Consider the following 23110-nt stretch of genomic DNA (forward strand, 5'->3'; position numbering starts at 1 on the left):
TTACGGACATTGAGTTCTTCTAAATGCGATTAGGAGAGTCTTGGAAACATCATTGCTTTAGAGGTAGTTAAGATAACCTGAATAAACATATTGAACAGCCAGCGATACAGGTGGCATTGGCCGATATTACTGAGTTAAGAATGGGTGAGACACTCAGATATTGGTCATTATAAAAGTGAAAATAAAATGCTATTAGAAAGTCGCAATCTCCAAATGAATCTGCATAAATTTGAAAGGAATGGTGAAGATTGTGTTTCTCTTCCTCTACTTTCCCCTTTGCTAAAGAGCAACCATAATAATGTTGATGTCATCACAAGCGAATTGTCAACGGGGATGACGCTATACACATGTAGCCTGATACCAGTGAGCATGCGCAGTGCTCTTAGCACAGGCAGGACAAGTTTCCCTACAGGGCTCAACAACGAACGGTCTGACGAAAAATTGGCTCTGTTTTTTCACTACACAGGCTGCCGGACCTGCTGTGGTTTTCCTGCACTCTTCTTTCAGATTTCCGGTTCTTTAATGCTTATTTCCCACAGGGCCGTATGCGTTCCAGCGCAGGCGCAAGAGGCGGGTATTGTGACTCTTCAATCAGTTAACGCAGATGGGGCGGAGCGAGGCTTCACTAAGGGCTTTGGTTTGACACGGGAACGGTGACCTGAGCTTGAAGGGTTTTACATTGCAGTTTCAAAGACCCCGTGTCATATTGTTTTGAGTGGGTGACGGGTTGTTGTGGAATGTGGTCGACGGCTAACCGGTTTACAGCACGAGGTAAGAGACCCTGCCTGGCAAACTAAAGATCGGCCTCTGACTGCTAAGGCCGATTGACATTTAAATCGTAGCAGTTAGGCACATTGTTTTAAAAAGTAATTTAAACACGTTGAGTTAAAAGTCAAAACGACACAGAAGGTTGCCAACCACTGATCGAAACCAGACTGGCTTTCTTTACAACAGTCCAATCAGTTCAATTGCCCCCACCGTGGACCTGGATGTTTCTTCCTTCAAGTGTGCATTCATTCACCTTTGAGATAATTGATCATCTCTGCATCATCTCATCACTTTTAACAGTCAGGTCTCATTCATTACCGTACACTGTGAAAAAATATTCTTCATCAAACTGTCTTCCATCTCCCTTACTTTATATCAGTTCCATGTACGTTCATTGGCAAACCCTCACAGGCGAGGATGACTCTTCCACTCTCAGGATGAAACTGTAGATGGCTATACAGACCAATGTGGCAGCTGTAGGGTCTGTTACATTTGGGGCAGGTGGTGGTCATGGGAAGGGGTGGGTGGGGCATTGGTGTGGCAGTGCACTCCTTTGGCTGTTTTCGTCTGGCTTACACTATTTCCTGGTGACAAGTTTTGAGGTGCTTGATACCTTCCTGGATGCTCCTCCTCTACTTTGGTCTTGGGGCCCAGCAATTCCCAGGTGTCTGTGAGAATGCTGCACTTTGCCATCGAGGCCTTGAGAGTATCCCTGAAGTGCTTCCTCTGTCCACCTGGGGTTTGCCTGCCATTTCAAAGTTTGGAGTAGAGCACCTGCCTCGAGAGTCTTGTGTCGGTCGTGCAGATGACATGCCCAGCCCATTGTAGCTGATCAAGGGTGATCAGTGCTTCGATGCTGGGGATGTTAGCCTGATTGATGATGCTGGGGTTGGTGTGTCTTTTTTTCCCAGCAGATTCACAGGATCTTGCGTAGGCAGTGTTGGTGGTACTGCTCCAGTGCCAAATGGACAGTGCTTTTCTCCATCTACTTTTACTAAACCTTTCATAAACCAGTACATCTATCAGATCTCCCCTCATTCTCCTTTGTTCTAAGGAGAACAGCTTCAGTTTCTCCAACCTAAACTTAGAGTTAAATTCCCTTCTTGGAACTATCCACTAAATCTCTTCTGCACCCGCTGAAAGCTTCACATCCTTCTTAAGTGTGGTGACCAGAACTAGGTGCAGTGTAATACTTAGGACCTAACTAATGCTTTATTCAGATTCAGCCTAACTTCCAAGTTTCTTTGTACTCAATATTTCTGTTTCTGAGATTATAGAAACATAGAAAATAGGTGCAGGAGTAGGCCATTTGGCCCTTCGTACCTGCATAACCTTCAATATGACCATGGTTAATCATGCAATTTTAGTGTTCCATTCCTGTCCATACCCCTTGATCCCTTTAGCTGCAAGGGCTGTGTCCAGCTCCCCCTCGAATATATCTAATGAAATGGCCCCAACAACTTCCTGTGAGAGAGATGCAACAGGTTCACGACTCTGAGTGAAGAAATTCTTCCTCATCTCAGTCCTAAATGACTTGGCCCTTATTCTTAGACAGTGACCCCTAGTCTGGACTTCCCCCAACATCAGCAACATTCCTCTCGCATCCAGCCTGTCCAGTCCCATCAGGATTTTGTATGTTTCTATGAGATCCCCCTCATTTTTCTAAATTCCAGTGAGTATAAGCCCAGTCTTTCCTCGTATGTCAGTCCTGCCATTCCAGGTATCAGTCTGCTGAACCGTCACTGGACTCGCTCAGTAGCAAGAATGTCCTTCCTAGGAGACCAAAACCACACATAATACTCAAGGTGTGGCCTCACCAAGGCCCTGTATTACTGCAGCAAAACATCCTTACTTTAATACTCAAATCCTTTTGCTATGAAGGCCAACATGCCATTAGCTTCCCATACTGCCTGCTTCAACTGCATGCCAGCTTTCAGTGACTGTTCTGCTGTGACACCCAGGTCTCGTCACATCTCACCTTTTCCTAAACTGCCACCATTCAGAGAATAGTCTGCCTTCCTGTTTTTGCAACCAAAGTGGTCCACATCATGTTGCATTTGCCAAGTGTTTGCCCACTCAGCCAATCTGTCCAAGTCACCCGATGCCTCTTAGCATCCTCCTCGCAGCAGATGCTGTCACCCAGCTTAGTGGCATCTGCAAATTTGGAGATATGGAATTCAATTCCTTTGTCCAAATCATTAATGTATTTTGTGAACAGGTGGGGTGCTAGCACGAACCCTGTGACATCCCACTTTTCACTGCCTGCCACTCTGAAAGGGACCCATTTATTCTAACTCTCTGCTTACTGTCTGCCAATCAGTACTGTGTTCATGTCAATACATTACCTCCGATACCATGAGCTTTAATTTTCCTTACTAATCTTTTGTGTGGAAAATTGTCAAAAGCCTTTTGAAAGTCCAGATACACAACATCTACTGATTCTTCCTTGTCCACTCTACTGGTCATATCCTCAAAAAATTCCAGATGATTTATCAAGCACGATTTCCTTTTAGTGAATCCATGCTGACTCGGACTGATTCTGTCACCGCTTTCCAAATGTTCAGTTATTACATCCTTAATAATTAATTCCAGCATTTTCCCCATCACTGATGTCAGGCTAACTGGCGTATAATTGCCCATTTTTTTTTTTCTTTTTTTTTTTTTTGTAAAGAATGAGGTGACATTAACTACCCTTCAGTCCACTGGAACTCTTCCAGAGTCTACAGACTGCTGGAAAATGATTACCAATGCGTCTGCTATTTCTAGGGCTACTTCCTTAAGTGCTGTGGGATGCAGAGCATCAGGTCAAGGGGACGTACATGGGTAAAACATGGGTTTTAATCCCATCAATTTCCCCAGTACGATTTATGACTGATAAGGATTTCCTTCAGTTCTTCCTTCATGCTTCATCTTCTGTCCCCTTGCGTTTCCTGAAGGTTATTTGTGTCCTCCTTAGTGAAGATAGATTCAAAATATTTCTTCAACTAATTTGCCATCTCTTTGTTGTAGAAGCGTTTGCAGTCAGTTTTTACATTTTCTGCAAGCTTGCTTTCATATTCTATTTTCCCCTTCTGAATTAAATCCTTTGTCTTTCTCTGCTGAATTTTAAATTTCTTCCAGTCCTTAGGTTTGCTGCTTTTTCTGGCCAACTTATATGCCTCCTCTTTGGCTTTAACACTATCACTGATTTCCCTTATTAGCCATGGTTGACTACCTTCCCTGTTTTACTCTTATGCCAGATAGGGACGTACAATTGTTGAAGTGCATCTATGTGTTCTTTAAATGTCTGCCATTGCGTATCCACCATAAACCCCCTTCAATATACTTGGCCAGCTTATTCTAGCCAATGCATGCCTCAATAACGTTAGATAAGATTCAATAACCCCATTATGCCCTTTAGTCCTAGACCCTTCCACAAGAGGGAAAAGAGCTCTCTGCATCTATGCTGACAAGTTTCCTACGAATCTTCTGTGTTTCAATGAGGTTGACTCTTATTCTTTGAAATTCCATTACGTACAGACCCAACCTAGTAACCCTCTTCCCCATAACAGTCCCTCTGTACAGCCTAATGAATCTTCTCTGGACTGCCTCCAACACTGTTCACAGTATTTCAGCTGTGGTCTGACTAGTGCCCTGTATAATTTTTAGCAAAACATCTGTATTTTCCTTCCCTTTGAAATAAAGGAAGTTATTCCATTTGCTTTCTCTACTACCCGCTGAACTTGGATGCTAGTTTCTTTTGGGATTTATGCATGAGTACTCCCAAATCCCTCTTTCTGTAGGTTTTTGCAGTTTTTCTTTTCAATTTTAAACAATATTCAGCTCCTATTCTTCCTGCCAAAATGATTAACCTCACATTTCCCAAACTCCACCTGCCAAGTTTTTGCCCACTGCATAAGAATGTACAAGGCATGATTAGTAAATTTGCAGATGACATTAAAGCAGGCTGATCGTGGACAGTGAGAAAGGTTACTAGAAATTGCAGCAGAATCTTGATCAGCTGGGGAAGTGTGCCAAGAAATGGCAAATAGAATTTAATATAAATAAGTGTGAGGTGTTGCATTTTGGAAAGTCAAATCAAGGTAGGAATTTCATGGTTAATGGTAGGACCTTAAGTAGTGTAGTGGAAGAGAGGGACCTTAGAGTTCAGGTGCACGGTTCTCTGAAAGTGGAGTCACAGGGAGGCAGGGCAGTGAAGAAGGCTTTTAGCACACTGGCCTTTATCAGTCAGGGCATTGAGTATAGAAGTTGGGAAGTTATGTTGCAATTGTACAGGACGTTGGTGAAGCTGCACTTGGAGTATTGTGTTTAGCTTTGGTCACCTTGCTTATGAGAAGGATGTTATTGAACTGGAAAGAGCTCAGAAGAAATTTACAAGGATGTTGCCAGGACTCGAGGAACTGAGTTATAGGGAGAGGTTGGACAATCTAGGACTTTTTCCTCAGAGCAACAGGAGACTGAGGGGGCACCTGATAGAAGTGTATAAGATCATGAGAGGCATGGATAGGGTGAATGCACTGAGTCTTTTTCCCGGGGTTGGGGAATCAAGGTCTAGAGACCATCAGTTTAAGGTAAGAGGGAAAAGAATGCATGGGAACCTGAGGGGCAACTTTTTTTTTTACACAGGGTGGTACGCATATGGAATGAGCTGCTAGTGGAAGTGGTTGAGGCAGGTACCTTAACAACATTTAAAAGGGATTTGGACGAATACAAAGATATGAAGGGTTTAGAAGGATATGGGCCAAGTGCAGGGAAACGGGGTTAGCATGGGTGGCTATATTGGTTGGCATGGAGCAGTTCGGGGATGAAGGCCTGTCTCAGTGCTGTAGGACTCTATGACTCTCCCTTAACCTTTCTGTATCTCTCTGCAGGCTCTTTGTGTCATCCTAACCACTGCCTATTTTTGTGTCCTCTGCAAACTTGGCTACAGTACATACACTTTCCTCATCAAGTCAATATGCATTATAAATAATGTTGCCCCAGCACTGATCCTTGTGGCATTCTACTTGTTATAGGTTGCCATCCTGAAAATCCCCCCCTTAACCCAATTTTCTATTAGCCAGCTAATTCTGTACCCATGCTAATATACTACATCCAGTGCTATGGGTAACTTTCTTAGAACTCCATCTGAGAGACGACAATGGAAGGTTATGGAAGCCAGACCTAATCTTCGAGAAAGACGCTGCGGTAGTGGTTGTAGATGTTACAGTGTGATTTGAGAATGAGGATGGAGTGTTGGAAAAAGTCTGGGAAGAAAAGGTGGAAAAGTATAAGCATTTGAGCACACAGATAATGAGATTGAATCAAAGAGAAGTACCAACATTTTACAGTTTTATAACGGATGCGAGAGGAAAATGGGTGGAGCAGAATAATAAACATATTCAACTTATTTAGGGTTTCAGAATTTTAAATCTCTTGCCCAATAAATATTCCATTTGACAAGCTGATTGACTCAAATTGTTGCAGAGATTTAGTGAGTGTTAAGATTATGGAATACTCAGAGGACAATTTTAATTGTTTGTTGAATTTTAGAATTTTACAATTTTTTTAGGTTTGTTTTAGTTCATTTTAGTATGTTTTGATATATCTTATAGATATTAGTATGATTTTAGATTTTAATTGTTAAGTTTAGATTTATTTTAGAATTTTATTTACTAAAATTGAATGGTTTTTAAGACAGGTATTGGGTGTTAAAATAATATTCACTAAACATATCATATGATGTTTAAGTGGATCTTTTAACTAAGCAATGGTCAACTCATGTTCAAATCCATCACTTGGTGAGATGCTAAGTCTGTTTAAATTTTCTGTCTGTGTAATATCTGGCTGCAGTCAGCTGTATAGAGGTATTCATAGTGTGTCGATGAGCAATAATAAAACTTAGCATAGACACTCCGAGATCGCAAGAACTGCAGATGCTGGAGTCAGCATTTTCTGAAGAAGGGTCCCAACCCGAAACGTCAACTTTCCCGCTCCTCTGATGCTGCCTGGCCTGCTGTGTTCCTCCAGCTCCACACTTTATCAGCATAGGCACTGCTTTGTAGTGCCTTCAAATAGCCTATCAGTCCTTAACCCCATTAGTTTCCCTAAACTTATTCTCTACGGATAGTTATTATTCTTACACCCTGTCCTCCTTTTGCCCCTTGATTAGTAAGTAATTTTGGAGTGCTCTGAATATCTTCTACTGTGAAGACTGGTCGAAAGTACCTATTCAACTTCTCTGACACTTCCTGATTTCCCATTTTATTTCCCCAGCCTTGTTCTCTCAGGGGCCAATGTTCATTTTGGCTTCTCTCTTCCTTTTTAGAAATTTCTAATACTTGCAATATTACTCTCAAAGTTTATCTTCTCGCTCTTTTTTGTTTTTGTCGTCATCTCTTGGTTTTTAAAACTTCCCCAAGCCTCTGGTTTACCACTAATCATTGTCACATCGTATGTTCTTTATTTCAATTTGATACTTTCATAACATCCCTGGTTTACATGGTTGGCTTATCCCCCTCCTAGCTGCCTATCTTTTGTTGTGAACCATAAACTATCACTTTAATTTTTTGTACTGCTGGATTAACAGTCAGATTATCAATAACATTGAGAGTGTTATTGACAGTGAAATACATTCCTGTTTCACAAACGCATCGAAAGACACCACCCCAAGGCCTCCTACCCTCCCTTGACCTCTTCATTTCTAACTGCCGTCGCGACATCGATCGCCTCAACCTGTTCACCCCGCTCCCTCACTCCGACCGCTCCCTCACTCCGACCGCTCCCTCACTCCGACCGCTCCCTCACTCCGACCCTAACCTCCCCATCAAACCTGCAGACAAGAGAGGTGCAGTTGTGGTAAGGCACACTGACCTTTTACATCGCCGAGGCCAGGCACCAACTTGCAGACACCTCATCCTACCGCCCCCTCGATCATGACACCACACTGACCACCAAAAGATCATCTTCCAGACCATCCATAATCTCATCACCTCAGGTGACCTCCCGCCCACAGCCTCCAACCTCATAGTTCCCCAACCCCGCACCACCCATTTCTATCTCCTTCCCAAAATCCACAAACCTGACTGCCCTGGCCGACCCATTTTCTCTGCCTGCTCCTGTCCCACCGAACTTATCTCCACTTACCTTGACTCTATTTTCTCCCCCCAGTCCAGGAAGTCCCCACCTATGTCCAGGACACCACCCATGCCCTCCACTCCTCCAAGACTTCCAATTCCCTGGCACCCAACTCCTCATCTTCACAATGGAAATCCAGTCCCTATACACTTGCATTCCCCATGCAGATGGCCTAAAAGCCCTCCCCTCCTTCTTCTCCCACAGGCTCAACCAGTCCCCCTCCACCGACACCCTCATCTGCTCACTCGTCCTTACCCTTAACAACTTCTCCTTCAACTCCTCCCACTTCCTACAGACTAAGGGGGTGGCCATGGGAACCCGCAAGGGCCCAACCTATGCCTCCCTCTTCGTAGGATATGTGGAACAGTCTCTCTCCTACAGCTACGCTGGCCCCATCCCCACCTCTTCCTCCCCTACATCGATGACTGTATCGGCGCCGCCTCATGCTCCCATGAGGAGCTTGAACAGTTCATCAACTTTACTAACACCTTTCACCCCAACCTCAAGTTCACCTGGACCATCTCTGATACCTCTCTCTCCTTCCTGGACCTCTCTGTCTCCATCTCTGGTGACCACCTTGAAACTGATATCTATTTCAGGCCCACCGATTCCCACAGCTACCTAGACTACACATCCTGTCACCCACCTTCCTACAAGAATACGATCTCCTACTCCCTATTCCTCCACCTCCACCGCGTCTGCTCCCAAGATGGGGCGTTCCACTCCCACAGATCCCAGATGTCCTCTTATTTCAAGGACAGCAACATTCCCCCCCCCCCCCCCGCTCAGTGATTGAAAATGCTTTTGACCGCATCTCTTGCATTTCCCGCACCTCTGCCCTCACATCCCCTCCCCGCAACAAAAACAAAGACAGAATTCCCCTTGTCCTCACGTATCACCCCACTAACCTCCAGATTCAATGTATCATTCTCCGCCACTTCTGCCACCTGCAATCTGACCCCACAACAAAGGATATATTTCCCTCCCCACCCCTATCTGCTGTCTGTAGGGACCGCTGTCTCCGCGATTTCCTCATCCGCTCCACTGTCCCCACTAGCCCCACCACCACCACCACCTCTCCCTCCCCCGGCACCTTTCCTTGCAACCGCAGGAAGTGCTACACCTGCCCCTACACCTCTGCCCTCACCTCCATCCAAGGACCCAAAAAACCTTCCACATCAGACAGATGTTCACCTGCACATCCGCTAATGTGGTCTACTGCATCCGCTGCTCCCAATGTGGCCTCCTCTACATTGGTGAGACCAAGCAGAGGCTTGGAGACTGCTTTGTAGAGCACCTGCGCTCTGTTCATGACAAACGATAACACCTTCTAGTCGAGAACCACTTCAACTCCCCCTCCCACTCCGTGGACGACAAGTCCATCCTGGGCCGCCTCCAGTGTCGTCACAACGACGCCACCCGGAAACTGGAGGAGCAGCACCTCATATTCCGCCTTGGGAGCCTACAACCCAATGGTCTCAATGTGGACTTTACTAGTTTCAAAATCTCCCCGTCCCCGGCCTCATCCCATGACCAACCCTCCCTCTCATCCCCGCCTCCTTGACCTGATACAAGCTGTCTGTCTTCTCCCACCTATCCGTTCCTCCCATCTCACTGACCAATCCCCACCACTCCCTACCTGCATTCACCTATTACCATCCCGCCTACTTTCCCCACCCCCCCCCCTACACGCTCTCTTTATTTCAGAGCTCCCTTACCCCTCCCCCATTTCTGAAGAAGGGTCCCGACCCGAAACGTCAACTTTCCTACTCTTCTGATGCTGCCTTGCCTGCTGTGTTCCCCCAGCTCCACGCTGCGTTATCTCTGACTCCAGCATTGGCAGTTCTTACTATCCCTGATTGCAATTATATCCCAGCCTTTAGATGCAGCCAACTTTGAAGAAGTCCACTCTACATGTTCAATCAGCTCTTTCACTAAGACTGAATTTTTTAAAATGTTTGAAATTTTTACAGTGAGGAAAGAAAAAGTCTAGGTTCCTCTGTTGATTTAATTTAAAGCTTCTACGACACACATTTGTTCAGCTAAGGAAGATCCACATTTCCAGCTTTTGCAAGATTGTGTTACTTCTGCAACACAGAAAAGAGACACTGTGTTATATGTCAGTAACCCAGCTGAGCTGGTTTATTTAAGTTTGACCATAAGTACACGTGTGCAGAAATGACCACATGGGTGCTATTACATATAAGCTTTGAATCTGTGCACCTGAAGCCTCAGGCCCGTTTGTCCCTACACCCTATTTAGAACTGTGCCTTTGAGCCTATGTTGCATCTCCCTATGCCACCTGCTGAAATGTATACCCCTGCTTTTCAGGAATGTAGGATTTAAAAGCTTTCTCTTAGGAGATGTCTTTACACTTCTTTAAATAATGGTGTCACATTTACCAGTCTCCCAATTCTGGCATCTCCCCCATTTTAATTGACGGTTATGGCAATTCCTTTTGCTTCTCGACCCAATTTCCTTCAGAAACCTGGGATGCAAGTCATGTGGACTGGCCAACTTTTCCACTCTCAGCATAGCCCAACCTTTCAGTGCGTCCTGCCTATCAATTTTCACCTCATCCATTACTCTAATATCTCTGCTTCTAATAAAGTTTTTTTCTTCAGCATTCTCTTTCTTGGCAAACGTAGGTACAGAATCTTCTAGCCTGTCCCTACACTTCAAACCGTATATCACCTTTGTTCCGAATAGGATCCACGTGACCTCTTTCTACCCACTTAGTTTACGTGCCACTGGGAATTTTTCCAGTTCCTTTTTATGCTTGCTGCCATTCTATTCTTATATTTTCTCTTTGGATTGTTATATTCCGTTTCACTTCCCCCTTTAAACCTGTTTCATTTGGCCTTATTCAATTCACCCCATGTATTGCTGTTTTTGTTTATCTGCTTTGTCATCTAAGGAGCTTTGGCTCCATTCTTTCTTCCTGTTAAAATGTACCCTGGCCTATACCTAATTCATCTCCTTAAGTCACTCATTGTTATAGTTTCTTGTCAGTCCTTGTTTCTGTTTTACCTGGCCAGATACCCTTGTGTCATTGTAGTTGCCCTCTTCCAGTTTTGGTGTTTTATGTTTAAATGTTCCTTGTTCTTTTCCATTACTAATCTGAATCTTGATCATAATGATCAGTCTTATCCAAATATTCTCTCAAAAACAATTGGTCCACTTGTTCCAGCGCATTCTCCAGCACTTGAACTAGCAATGCCTCCTTTCTGGTTGGACTGAGAATGTACTGTTTTGGGAAGTTCCCTTGAGCACAATGTAGATGTTCCTCAATTCCTTTCCTCTTTAACATTATCACAATCATTTCTTTTTGGTAATCAAAGTCCCCTAAAATCATATCATAACATTACATTTCTTACATACCTTTTGAGGTTTTCCTGCTAAATTAGTGCTACATCTCTCACACAATACTTGGAACTCTATAACATAGCTACAGTTGTGTGCTCGTATCTTTCTTGTTTCTCAGCGACAACGTTGCTCCCTCTAGAACATCTTTGCATTCCAACGTATCTTCCCTGATTGACTGCCTTATCTCCCCTTTTTTTCTTTCCTTTCTCTGGACATTTTGTTTCCCTGAGTATTAAGTGCCCAGTCCTTGCCATTTTAAGCTGCATTTCTAATGTTGGTATTAGACCAAATTCCCACATGACTATTTGTGCATGTCTAATTGCCTCGCATTTGTATGGCACAAATGTTACCACTTTTCAGGCCAAGCCTGGATATTGTACAAGTCTTGGTGCGTTTGGATATGGACTGCTTTGGTATCTGAGGAGTTGTGAATAGTGCTGAACATTATGCAGTTATCAGTGAATATGCCCATGTCTGATGTTATGATAGAGAGAAGCATGATAAAGGCAATCCATTAATACAGGCTATTATAATTTGACAATAGGATCAAATTCAATCTGTACTCTTTTTCTAGCTGGATCATCTCGTGTTTACTAGTTTGATGTCTTGCTACAAAAGTACAGATTTTGACAAAACTTTACATGTTGTACTGTTTCTGGGCATTGCACAGTAATGTAAATTCAAGGAGAAAGCCAACATTAATACTGTATGAGAGGACTGTGCTGATTTCAGAGGCGTTCCCATAGAGAATGCACGCATTAATGCTATTTGACAGTTAACTGCTGGACTTTGATTAAATTTTAAACCTGCCAGGTTGACTCTGGTCAGGGCATTGTCCTAAGAAATAAACCAGTAAATGGTTGTCACTAATTGACTTGAAACGGCCACAGTTCAAATAACAGAACCCTATTTATTAATACTATTTATGTAACTTCCAATACTCTGAAAGTGAGGCTGATGATCTTAAATTGGTTGTCGATGTATTCCTTTCATATTCAGGATAATGCAGGATCAACATCTAATGTTAAACACAGTACTTCTAGGTTTGCTAACACAAACTTGTTGGGTATGGCTAGTACCTCACCTGTTTCAGACAGTGAAAGGGACATGCTATTTGATACAAACCTTTAGTTTTTCGAATATATGGCAACATAACTAGCATCAGATTGGTACTGAAATTCATATATCACGTTACTGAATTGTGTGAAAAGCAGAACATCCTTTTGGCTTGAAGACAGTATCCTGTTAGTGGTGAACACGACTCATATTGCTACTGCATAATAGCAAAGTGAAATGTTGCTGAAACTTTTGGGATAAGTTATCATTGCAGGGTAATTTGAGGCGGACTGGGCACTTAGTGGTAGATAAATTTCTTTGCATACAGAAAATGAATAACACTATGCCTGTTTAAACTGAACAAAATAAGTGATAACTTTTGGTTGGTTTATTTCTCAGAGCAACACCCTGAACAACCAATGTCAATCTACCTTGTTTAAACTTTCATTATCAATCAGAATAAATGCATGGATTCACCATCACCAACACCTGTATCAATCAGAGTACACTTGACAACCAGTCAGCATTTGTCTCTCATGCAGCATAACTGTGAATTTCTCCCTGATGAGTGCAAGACAAAAACCTTCCACAAAATGTATTTTCTCAGCAATCCTCAAGATTTGTTCAACGGAATAACTGTTAATTCAAAGTCCTTGTGAACCCCATTTACACTTTCTGGGAGAATCTTACTCCTAGCCCAGCTTAGATGGAGCCCCTCTCTATAATGAAGCTCTTTGCTGCCACAGTACTGATGTCAGTGCCTCATCAAGTGAAAATGCACCATTGCTTCAACTTGATTTGATGATCTATATGACCATTTGCGCATGGCTTGGATATTCAACAGTTACAAACATTGAGGTCCTATGGCTAAATTTGGTGCATAGTTCTAGGCACTCTCCAAAAAGGATTTCTTACTCTTTCTTATGTTGTTCTTAGCAACTGGAATATCATGCTTCTACCTTTTTTAAATACACTTCCAAGTGGTTCAAAATAACCTCATCTTGACACCATTCAGGCAACAAACTATCCAGGTCTCTTGATCATGTTTACCAAGGATACCTCTGATCTAAAATAAAAACAAAGTACTGGAGAAATTCAGCAGGTCTGGGAGAATCTGTGGAGAGAAAACGAGTTAATCTTTTATTTCTGTTTTTTTTTCTCTGTACAGTTGCTGCCACCTTGTTTTTGGTTTCAGATTTCCAGAATCCACAGCTCTTTGTTTTAATGATGCTCCTGATCTAGGCTAACTGACATCTCTACTTTGAGGTCTGCCACCCTTTTAAGTAAATCTTCTTTATAAATTTTTACCCCATCCAATATCATTACTACCTCCTTCCTTGACTGCCACATTGGCAACATCTTCCTCAGTCAAGATAATGCACAGTAATCATTCTGTACCTCAGCAATGCTGTCTGCTTCCAACTGAAGATTTTTCTGGTCCCTAAATATCATCATTCCTTTGACTACTCTTAAATTTTTATTACATTGACATTGGGGTCTCTTTCCATGTAAGCCACTAATTCTCGTACTGTCTCTATAATTTTAGAGCTTTCTTATAGTTTATCTTAATTTTAGCTTGCTACAATGTTATCAATTTTACATTGTCAAAAACCTGTTTTGCTTGTTTGATCTCTAAATCAGGTAGAGTTAGTAATCTAAAGATTTTGAGCTTTTGATGACCGACCTTGTTCTCTAATGAAAGCCTGTCCACTTTACACCCAAGTTGCCCCCTGTTCCAAGCCTTCCCATTATTCATTACTATATTGTCAAATTTTACCCAGAGCCAGGTTTTTGTTTAAAGTAGTGAAGGTAGCCATCATTTAGTTAAATATTTTTATGCTTCCTTTGCTCCTTGCCCTTTTCTATAACTGTTCCAAATGCACCCCCCCCCTCGACTGAAATATGCTTTATGTGCCTTGCATACTGATGACAAAGTCTTATTTCAGGAATTCCTCACCCTTTCTTTCCCCTTACACTTTCATATCCCTCTCCCTGTTAGAATAATTGAAGTCCCCCCTGTTACCACTATGCTATTGATGTTGCCAATTAATTAGAATTTGTTTTACATCCAGCATAATTTATGAATTTGTTCTCCTCTCTTCCACTCTTAACTTCTTAATTCTGATCAAATAAATCCTCTTTGAATCCTCAACTACATCATCCCCTTCCAGTGATGTAATCAAAAATAGGAAGTTTTCAGAGGTTGTTTTCAGTGCCTCTCTTGATGCCTGAACAAATGTAGGATAAAGGTTGAGGACATCAGATATAGTCACCAAATTAGCAAAACCAATATTGGGCAATGTCTATTAATCATGATGCATGCTGTGCTGTAAAAATACATGCCTTGTGGTTTGGACATTATAATCAAATATTGTCATTTGAATCATTAGACAGGTTTTAAATGTACATAACCTAACGTGTTTGAACTTTGGAGTCCAAAAAGACTGTCGTCACATTACTTTGGAAGTAAGTCAAAGGTTAATGCTACTGCCTGATTTTAAGTTGGCTGGGTTGCAGTTCAGTTTGATGTGGAGTATGTTTCAGTCCAAGAGTAAGTTCAAGAACTTTGTTTTTTAAATATTACATTCATGTGAAATGTAAATCATAAACTTTTTCTCATCGTTTCATATGATTCTATTATTGAACTGGCAATTCTGCATTTAATTTGTACAAGAAAGGAGAATTGCTGAATTACTCAGAATGCTGATAACTTAGTTGAATTACAAGAACTACCAACCTTTTTGAGGTACAATGAAAGACAAATCAAAATGATGTGTTGCTGCAGCAAAAATGAAGTCTGTTTATAATGGCCACTCAGAGTTTGGTATACCTGCTTGTGACTTTCACCACGGCCACTTTTCCTCCCAAGAAAAATTGCATCTGTCAGAAATGTACCTGTCATTTTTGCTGGTCTGCAGAATCTCTATTCCATGCAAGAATACAGGCTAAAGTCTTAAAGAAAATACTTTTGAATGAAGAATGGCTGGAGATATTACACCCATGATGAGGAAATTTTCATTTTGTATTTGAGTAATTTTCTCAACTCTTGAGTTTTGACTAATTTAATGAGATCAGAATTTGAACTGAGAGCAAGTAACTGCATTCTTGTTACATCAGTATTTTGACTTCTGGTATGCAGACATATTTGATTTGTAACTTAAATTGATACCACACCCTGATTCATTGCTCAACTTTGTCAGCTGGTAGATGTGTCAAGGAGTACAATATTTTGGATAAAATTATAAACTTAAACTCTATGGAATATATTGATTAAAAATCTGCATTTTAAATGGTCTTCCTGTACAGTGCACAGATGTTTATATTACTTGAAAACGATACAGAATGAATCTCTTCAGTCCTCTGTTTGTACGAAAAGATGTGTTGCCTCCTCTTCATCTTCTCACATCACTACTCACTATACAATCCATCCTCGAGATAAAGATTCACGATGGGAAGGTAACTGTCATAAATACTGAATTTTTTCATTGGTCCTCAAGCTATTTTTAAAATAATATCTGAAAGTGATCTGTGTCTCTAATCTCGGGTGCTTCTTTCTCTGCCTCGTGTATACAATTGATAGAGATTATTAACGGCAAACTCTGACTTTCTATATTGGTTATAGAAGGAAATCACTGTCTGATTTATCTCCTTACAAACAGCAGGTCAAGTAAACATCCCAACAAAATATAATATGCAGCTCAATACAATGAGAATATACGTGTGTATATATAGAAAGGACTTGACTTATTATTTGTCTAAACATTGTCTAACAGAAAACTAGGGTTGGTGATCACATGGTGATTTTGTCACCAGACAATTAACCCAGAGATTCAGGTAAGTTTCTAGGGGTTTGGGTTTGAATCCCATGACAGCAGATGGTAAAATTTGAATGTTAAATGAATCTGGAACCAGAAATCTGATTAAACCATTGTTGATTGGATTTTTACAACATAACCAAATACATGTGACAATAAATAAACCAAATCAAATGAATAATTTTGTCCATTAATGTCATTTAGGGAAAGAGGATTTCTGTCCTCACCTGGTCTAGCCTACGCTTGACTCCAGACCCACAGCAATGTGATAGGCCATTTCGGAGGCAGTTAAGAGTCAAACCATTAAAAAGTTTTAAAAAGGGAGTTAAACCAGATAGACTGCTTGCCATCAAACTTAAGCAAAGGAACTGACAACTAGTAAGGAGAGCTAATGCCAAAGTTGGGAGAGTTGACTTACAAACTAGTCAAGCAACATAACTTACACGTTAGATAAAAACTGAAAGAACTGTGGATGCTGTAAATCGGGAACAAAAGCAGAATTTGCTGGAAGCTCAGCAGGCCTGGCAGCATCTGTGAAGAAAAAATCCGAGTTAACATTTTGGGATGTGGTCAAAGGTGATTCCTTGGAGGTGGAATAAGGCACTTCTACTGAATATTTTAGTGTCGAGTAAGAATATCATCTCTAGTTTAAAATACAACGCCAGGAAATGAATACACAGTCCTTCTTCGGATATTTGCCAGGGACAGCAATGAAATTGTCGGTGAGGGAGCTAAGTTTTTTGATTAAAGATAATGGCTTCTGTCTTCCCAGTATTTTGTTGGAGGAAATTTCTGCTCAGGGACAAGGATGATCAAGAGATGTGGAATTGGATTGTATTGGTGTACATATGCAATACTTATGGCAGCATCTTATATGAAAAGAAGACCTAAGATAAATATTAGTGGACACCAGAGGAGACAGCAAGAAGAGGAAGCTGCTGCAAGTAAATCCCCAATGGCAACAGGATAGAAATGAATGATATCAGGCAGGTGTAAGTCCACCCAGTTAGATGGTGGTTGAAAGGTTTGGAAGAGAATTTCGGGTTAAATCATGTTACCGGCTGCAAAACAGATGGGAAGGAATTGTTTACTTTTGTCAATCAACTAGTGTCATTGTGAACTAGTGGCAGATGGTTTAAGGTGTTTGTATAACAGTATAAAACCGGGAAGTAGTGCTTTTGGGATTAAGCATCACTTGAAGAGGAATCTAATTTGACAAAACTTGGGGTATTTATGACGGGAACGAGGAGTGGAATTTAGCATTTACCTCACTGAAATACATGCGCACACTCTGAATGAATTGTGCAGACAGGGTGGTGAAGATAATGTTTGGCATGCTTGCCTTCATTGTCTAGAGCAATGAGTATAAGAGTTATTGTACATGACATTGGTGAGGCTGCCTTTAGAATACTGCATACAATTCTGGTTGCCTTACTATTGGAAGGATGTTGTTAAACTAGAAAGGGGTACAGAAAAGATTTACAACGATGTTGCTGGGCCTGGGGAATTTGAGTTATAAGGAGAAGCTGGATAGGTTGGGACTTCTTTCCCTAGAGTGTCAGAGACTGAGGGGTGACTTTTATAAAAGTCTGTAAGAACAGGAGCAAAATAGATAAGGTGAATAGCCAAGGTCTTTTTCCAAAGGTAGTGGAGTCCAAAACTACAGGGCATAAGTTTCAGGTGAGAGGGGAAATATTTAAAAGGGACCTGAGGGGCAGCCTTTTCTTGCTGAGGGTGGTTCGTGTATAGAACATGCTGCCAGAGGAATGGTAGAGGCGGGTTCAATTACAACATTTAAATTCTTGATGTGTGGAACATGTCCCAACAAATTGACTCAAAATATATACAGTACTGAAGGAGTGCTGTACTGTCCGATGTGCTGGGGAAAGACTTAATAAAGCTGGTTAGTTGGTGCTTTAATGAAATGCGTTCATTAATGTTGATTAACACTTACCAGCCAGGCTTTGCTTAAATTTTAAATCCGGTAGGTTTGTCCATTGCTGACTGATTTGGGATTGTCATTCCGGGTCTCAGTGTGGAACACTTGCACGTACTGAAAGCTGCATATTTTAATACATAGAACCCTGTTGTTGGCAGACAAAACGTGTGTATGCACTTATTTCAACTCAACAAAGTAGGTGACAGGCATTTGCTGATTCTCTTCTCAGGGCAATACTCTGACCAATTATAGTCAATCTGCCTGGTCAACAAAATGTGACATTTTTAAGCAACACTCAAGTCCTGTACTGCTAACTGATTTTATCAGAGTCTTTGAAAAGGTTTCAAAATTCATTTGATTAATTTTGGGAGGGAAATATAAAATTATAAGATGCTCGTGGTCAGTGACTTGCAAATTGGTGAATAAGTTTAAATAGAAACAAGCACATTTTAAGTTGCATGTTCGGTTTCATCATTCAACTTGTAGCAGTCAAATTGAAATACTAATAATCACAACTTCACCTTTGAGCTGATTAAATGTTGCTTTTAATTTTAAGCATAAAAGGCACAACAGACATATCAAATATGAAACTATATTGGTTATGAGCCCCCGTGTCTTTGGCCTTGACTTTCGCTGTGCGGTCAGTTACGCAGAGAATGCTGAATTCCAGGCTCCACGAATCCAACCTTTCATAATGGTTGGTCCAACTCATCCTTTTCAGTTTGGGAGGATGAACTGGATTGAAATTGGGTCTAGGCAACCTGGAAAAACCTGGTGAATCAGCAGACAAAAAACCTGCTTTAAGGACTCTAAAGTCCATGCTCAAAATCCAAAGGAAAAGAATGAAAATAAAACATTCCTCCATTCCTCAACTCCCTCATTTTTTCCCCCCCCTCCTCTTCCCCATGCTACCTAATGCCTGGTTCCCCAACTTCCCATTGCCCTTCATATCCCCATTACCTCTGTCCATCCCTTGTGCCAACCCTTTGTTTCAAGTACCGTTATTTCTCCACTTCACCAACCATGACACAATAGCTGGTATCTACCAGTACTCGTACACACTGGAGGCAAAGTTCTATTACTTAAGCAAAAACAAAAATTGTTGGAAAAACTCAGCAGGTCCGGCAGCATCTCTGGAGAGAAATCAGAGTTAGTATTTTGGGTTGAGTGACCCTTCCTCGGAACCATTCTGAGCTTTTCCAGCAATTTCTATTTTTGGTTATGATTTACACCAGCTGCAGTTCTTTCGGGTTTTTGTTACTTAAAATTGAATATTGCAGTCTGCACTCGATTGAGAAGAGCACTCTCATTCAGAAAGATGTATTTTGATGCTTCTTTGATAGATTTCTCTGTTCCAAGAGGTTTGTGCACTTTTTAGGAACAAGCTTTTCTTTATCAACAATCCTGAGGGTACCTTCCCTCTCCAGCGAATCCTGAATACTGTGCTTAGAGGCAGAACTTGTGATCTCTGACTGCTTCTGCTGTTTCCATACAACTGAAACGCTGTCCATTTTTTGGAAAAAATTTGGACTTTCGTTTAGTTTGTTTAGCTCTTATGAGCTTTTAGAAAAAAGACAGGTGAAAATAGTTTTGAAAAATCATGTTTAAAAGTTTTTATCTCCACATCAGATGTGCTGATCTTGCACCACATCTGCCAGCTAAGGCAGGTTTTTCCCTTGGCTAATGTCATTGGCGTGTACCTATCTGTCAGTGCCAGTGTACATGTCATGACCCACCAACAATTGCTAGCTGTTCGTTCAGCTGTTCATGACAGTTTTTGACTAGCAGTGTGACAACTGCTTCATCTCCCCCTCTCACATTTGGATCTGCCATGTCCACTACTGTTGCACTTAGTTTACTGCCTCCCAATTGCTCCCTCTGCTACATTTCATACCTCACAATGCTTCAGTTTCCAGCTGTAGTCCGTTGAGCTCCACCCTGCTCCCTCTGAAACTTAGCATCTCACTCTCCAATCCAGCAGATACACTTCCTTCTCCTTTTTTGTTTCTCCTCAGTCTACACCATGTTTGTTGTAAGCAGCTGCCCAGGGCACGAATTGGCATCATGATATTTTAACTATATTTCAGCAAGACCTTTGACAAGGTCCCACAAGGGAAATTGGTTTATAAAAAAGATTAAAGCTCATGGGATTCAGGGTAACTTGGTAAATTGGCTCAGTGAGATGAGACGGAGGGTGGTGGTAGAAGACTGCTTATATGACTGGATCCTAATGTGCAGTGGCATACTGTAGCCATTGGTGCTGGCTACCTTATTGTTTGCGATATTCATAAATGATGTAAATGAAAATGCATGTGTGTATGCAAATATTTTGGGATGAGAATGTGGGTTGATGATGACAAGTAAGTCTGTGTGACATAACAATTGGCAGACTTGTTGACAGTGAGAAGGAATGTGTTAGATCACAGGATATAAACAAGTTGGGCAGATCAGTGGCAGATGGTATTTAACCCTGACAATTGTGAGATGATGCACTTTGAAAGAAGACAAGGGAGTACTCAATGTATGGCAAGAGATTAGGAAGCTCAGAAGAACAGAGGGATCTTGGGATGCTTCTCCACAGATCCCTGAAGTTGTAGGACAGGTTAATAGGGTAGTTAAGAAGGCAGTCTGGACACTTGCCTTTATCAGCTGTTGCATAGATTATAAGAACAGGGAGGTCATGCTGAAGCTGTACAGAACTTTGGTTAGGCCACAGCTGAAGTACCCCAAACAGATTAACTACCAGGAAGATTTGCAATATGTGTACACACAGCAATGGAAGTCCTTCAAGATGCCTCCTCTTGAAGGCATTGTACCCGTACGATCTACTGTTCCTTCCCAAAGAAAGTTTAACTATTTACAATTAGCCTATGAGAACTTGTGATTGTGATTTTGCCTGAAATTGCTGTTGATTTGCCTACAGGCATCAGTGATATTATCTATCATTCCTGTTGGTATTGTCAAGTTTTTCTTTCATGCCCTGTAATTCCAATTCTGCCTTAAGCGCTTCTAACTCATTTTTACATTATGGATTCCTCTAATTCTATCAATATAATTTCTCTTTCATAATCTGTTCTGTTAATTGCCTGGCGTCCTTCAGCTTTTCTTCTTTTTGACTTTTTTATGAGCCTGAACCTTTCTATTGATGCTTCATTTTTTACAGGTCTGTCATTTCTCCTGAGCTCAAGCCAATGTTTTTGCAGCTGTTCCTGCTGAGGGTGATCTGTATGTACCTGCTTCATGCTGCAGATCTTTCTGTGTACCGGCAATATTTACCTTAGATTGATGATACAGAGCTTGTAATTCACCCTTGCTGTTTTCCATCTCTTTCAATTCTTTATTCGTCTTTGTGAAACAAGCTGAATATCTCCTAAAGATGTCATTTCGGAGATGGACTCTCGAGTTTGGACTTACCCTGAGCTCGTTTCAGCTTTTCTGTCTTGACTGTTTGTTTAACTCTCCACAGTGGAGAGCTGAGAATTTAGCTCCATTAATTCAGAAGAAAGTGAAGTGTTTTAGTACTCTTTCATCTTCAGTTCTGCAAATGTTTCTTGAATAATTTGCTGCAGTTTCTGTTGTCTCTGATGTTAGACTGACTACATGGATTGTGACTAACGCAAGTTTATGGTATGTGGGTATATCTGCAATTGATGCCACATCTGGGCAGATTATTATTTCTCCAAGTAGACTTCAGCACTATTGATCCTTTATATGGAATTGGTGAACTGTTGAATGAAGTAAGGTTTACATTTGTAGGTTTGTCATTGCTTCCCACGTCAGTAGATAATGCTTTTATAGAATTTTCAAAGAGTATATTGGCACTTGCCACTGTATCAATCTTAGCCAACAATAAACAGTCAATACACAGACACGATGGATAGTGTGACGGCTTTGATGTTTTCAACAAGATTTACAGTTTGGCACACATTGTCCTGACATGTACGTTGTCAAATTCTGTCAATCACTTCATGTATATGCCTTTGGGATATTATATATCTTTATCACAAATTGGAAATGCACCATATGAGTGGTCTGTTTGAATCAGTGCGGTGTTCTTTTTAGCAGCATCAGGACAATTTATAATAGGAAATAGAATATTGGCAGAGAAGCTTAAAAAAGTACTTTGTGTCTGTCTTCAGAGAAAGAAATGAGAAGTCTCCTGAAATAATTGAGATCCAAGGATCTAGAGAGAATAAGGAAATAAAAGAAATTAATATTGGAGAAATTAATGGGATTGAAAGTTGACAAGTCATAAGACTGGATAACCTTTGTTGAAAGAGATGGCTACATAGATAGTCGATTCTTTAATCATCTTCAAAAGTTCTTTAATTCTGAAATGGTACCTGCAGTTTGAAAGGTTGGGAATGTAACCCCATCTTTTTAAGAAAGGAGGAAGAGAGAAAACAGGAAACCACAAACCCATTAGCCTAATGTCAGTAGTAGGGAAAACACTAGAATCTATTGTAAAGAATGTAATTACTGGACATTTCAAAAATAATTGTTTGATTTGGTAGAGTCAACATGGATTTATGAAGGGTTAATCAAGGAGAATTGATGTAGGGGATTCAGTGGATATGAATTTGAATTTTCAATGCCAGGTTACCATTTATTGCTCATCCCTAATTGCCCAGAGTGCAGGTAAAAGTCAATTACATTGATGTAGTTCTGGAGTCACATGTAGGCCAGACCAGATAAGGATGGCAATTTCCTTCCCTAAAGTACATTAGTGAATCAAATCAGTGTTTTTCTGACAACCGACAATGGTTTCATGGTCATCATCAGACTCTTATTTCATGGTTTCCTTTTAAAATGAATTCAAATTCCACCATCTGCCAATGGGGGGTGAGGGAGGGGGTGTGCATTCGAACCCAGGTCCACAGAACATTCCCTGGGTCTTTGGATTTACAATCCAGTGATTAATACCACTAGACCGCCCTATGTTAAATGTCAGCACACAGGTGCAACTAGCAAATCAGAATAGAAACAGATAATCTTTTATCACAAGAGGATTTGCATGCAGGAGCAAAGAAGTTTTGCTTCAGTTGTATTG

The 23110-nt window shown here is 41.2% G+C and overlaps 1 protein-coding gene across 1 annotated transcript in view; it reads left to right on the forward strand.

Moving 5' to 3' along the window:
• The first annotated feature begins 405 nt into the window (after positions 1 to 405).
• LOC109917840 (electron transfer flavoprotein-ubiquinone oxidoreductase, mitochondrial) overlaps positions 406 to 23110 on the forward strand; it is a 32666-nt gene continuing 9961 nt past the window's right edge. The window contains exons 1-2 of the mRNA XM_048599937.1: positions 406 to 771; positions 15613 to 15762. Coding sequence (XP_048455894.1) covers positions 738 to 771; positions 15613 to 15762 — 184 coding nt within the window. The 5' untranslated portion in view covers positions 406 to 737. The remainder of the gene's footprint in view (positions 772 to 15612; positions 15763 to 23110) is intronic.

This window comes from Rhincodon typus, chromosome 1 (genome assembly GCF_021869965.1).
Source record: "Rhincodon typus isolate 14 chromosome 1, sRhiTyp1.1, whole genome shotgun sequence".
Taxonomy (NCBI): domain Eukaryota; kingdom Metazoa; phylum Chordata; class Chondrichthyes; order Orectolobiformes; family Rhincodontidae; genus Rhincodon; species Rhincodon typus.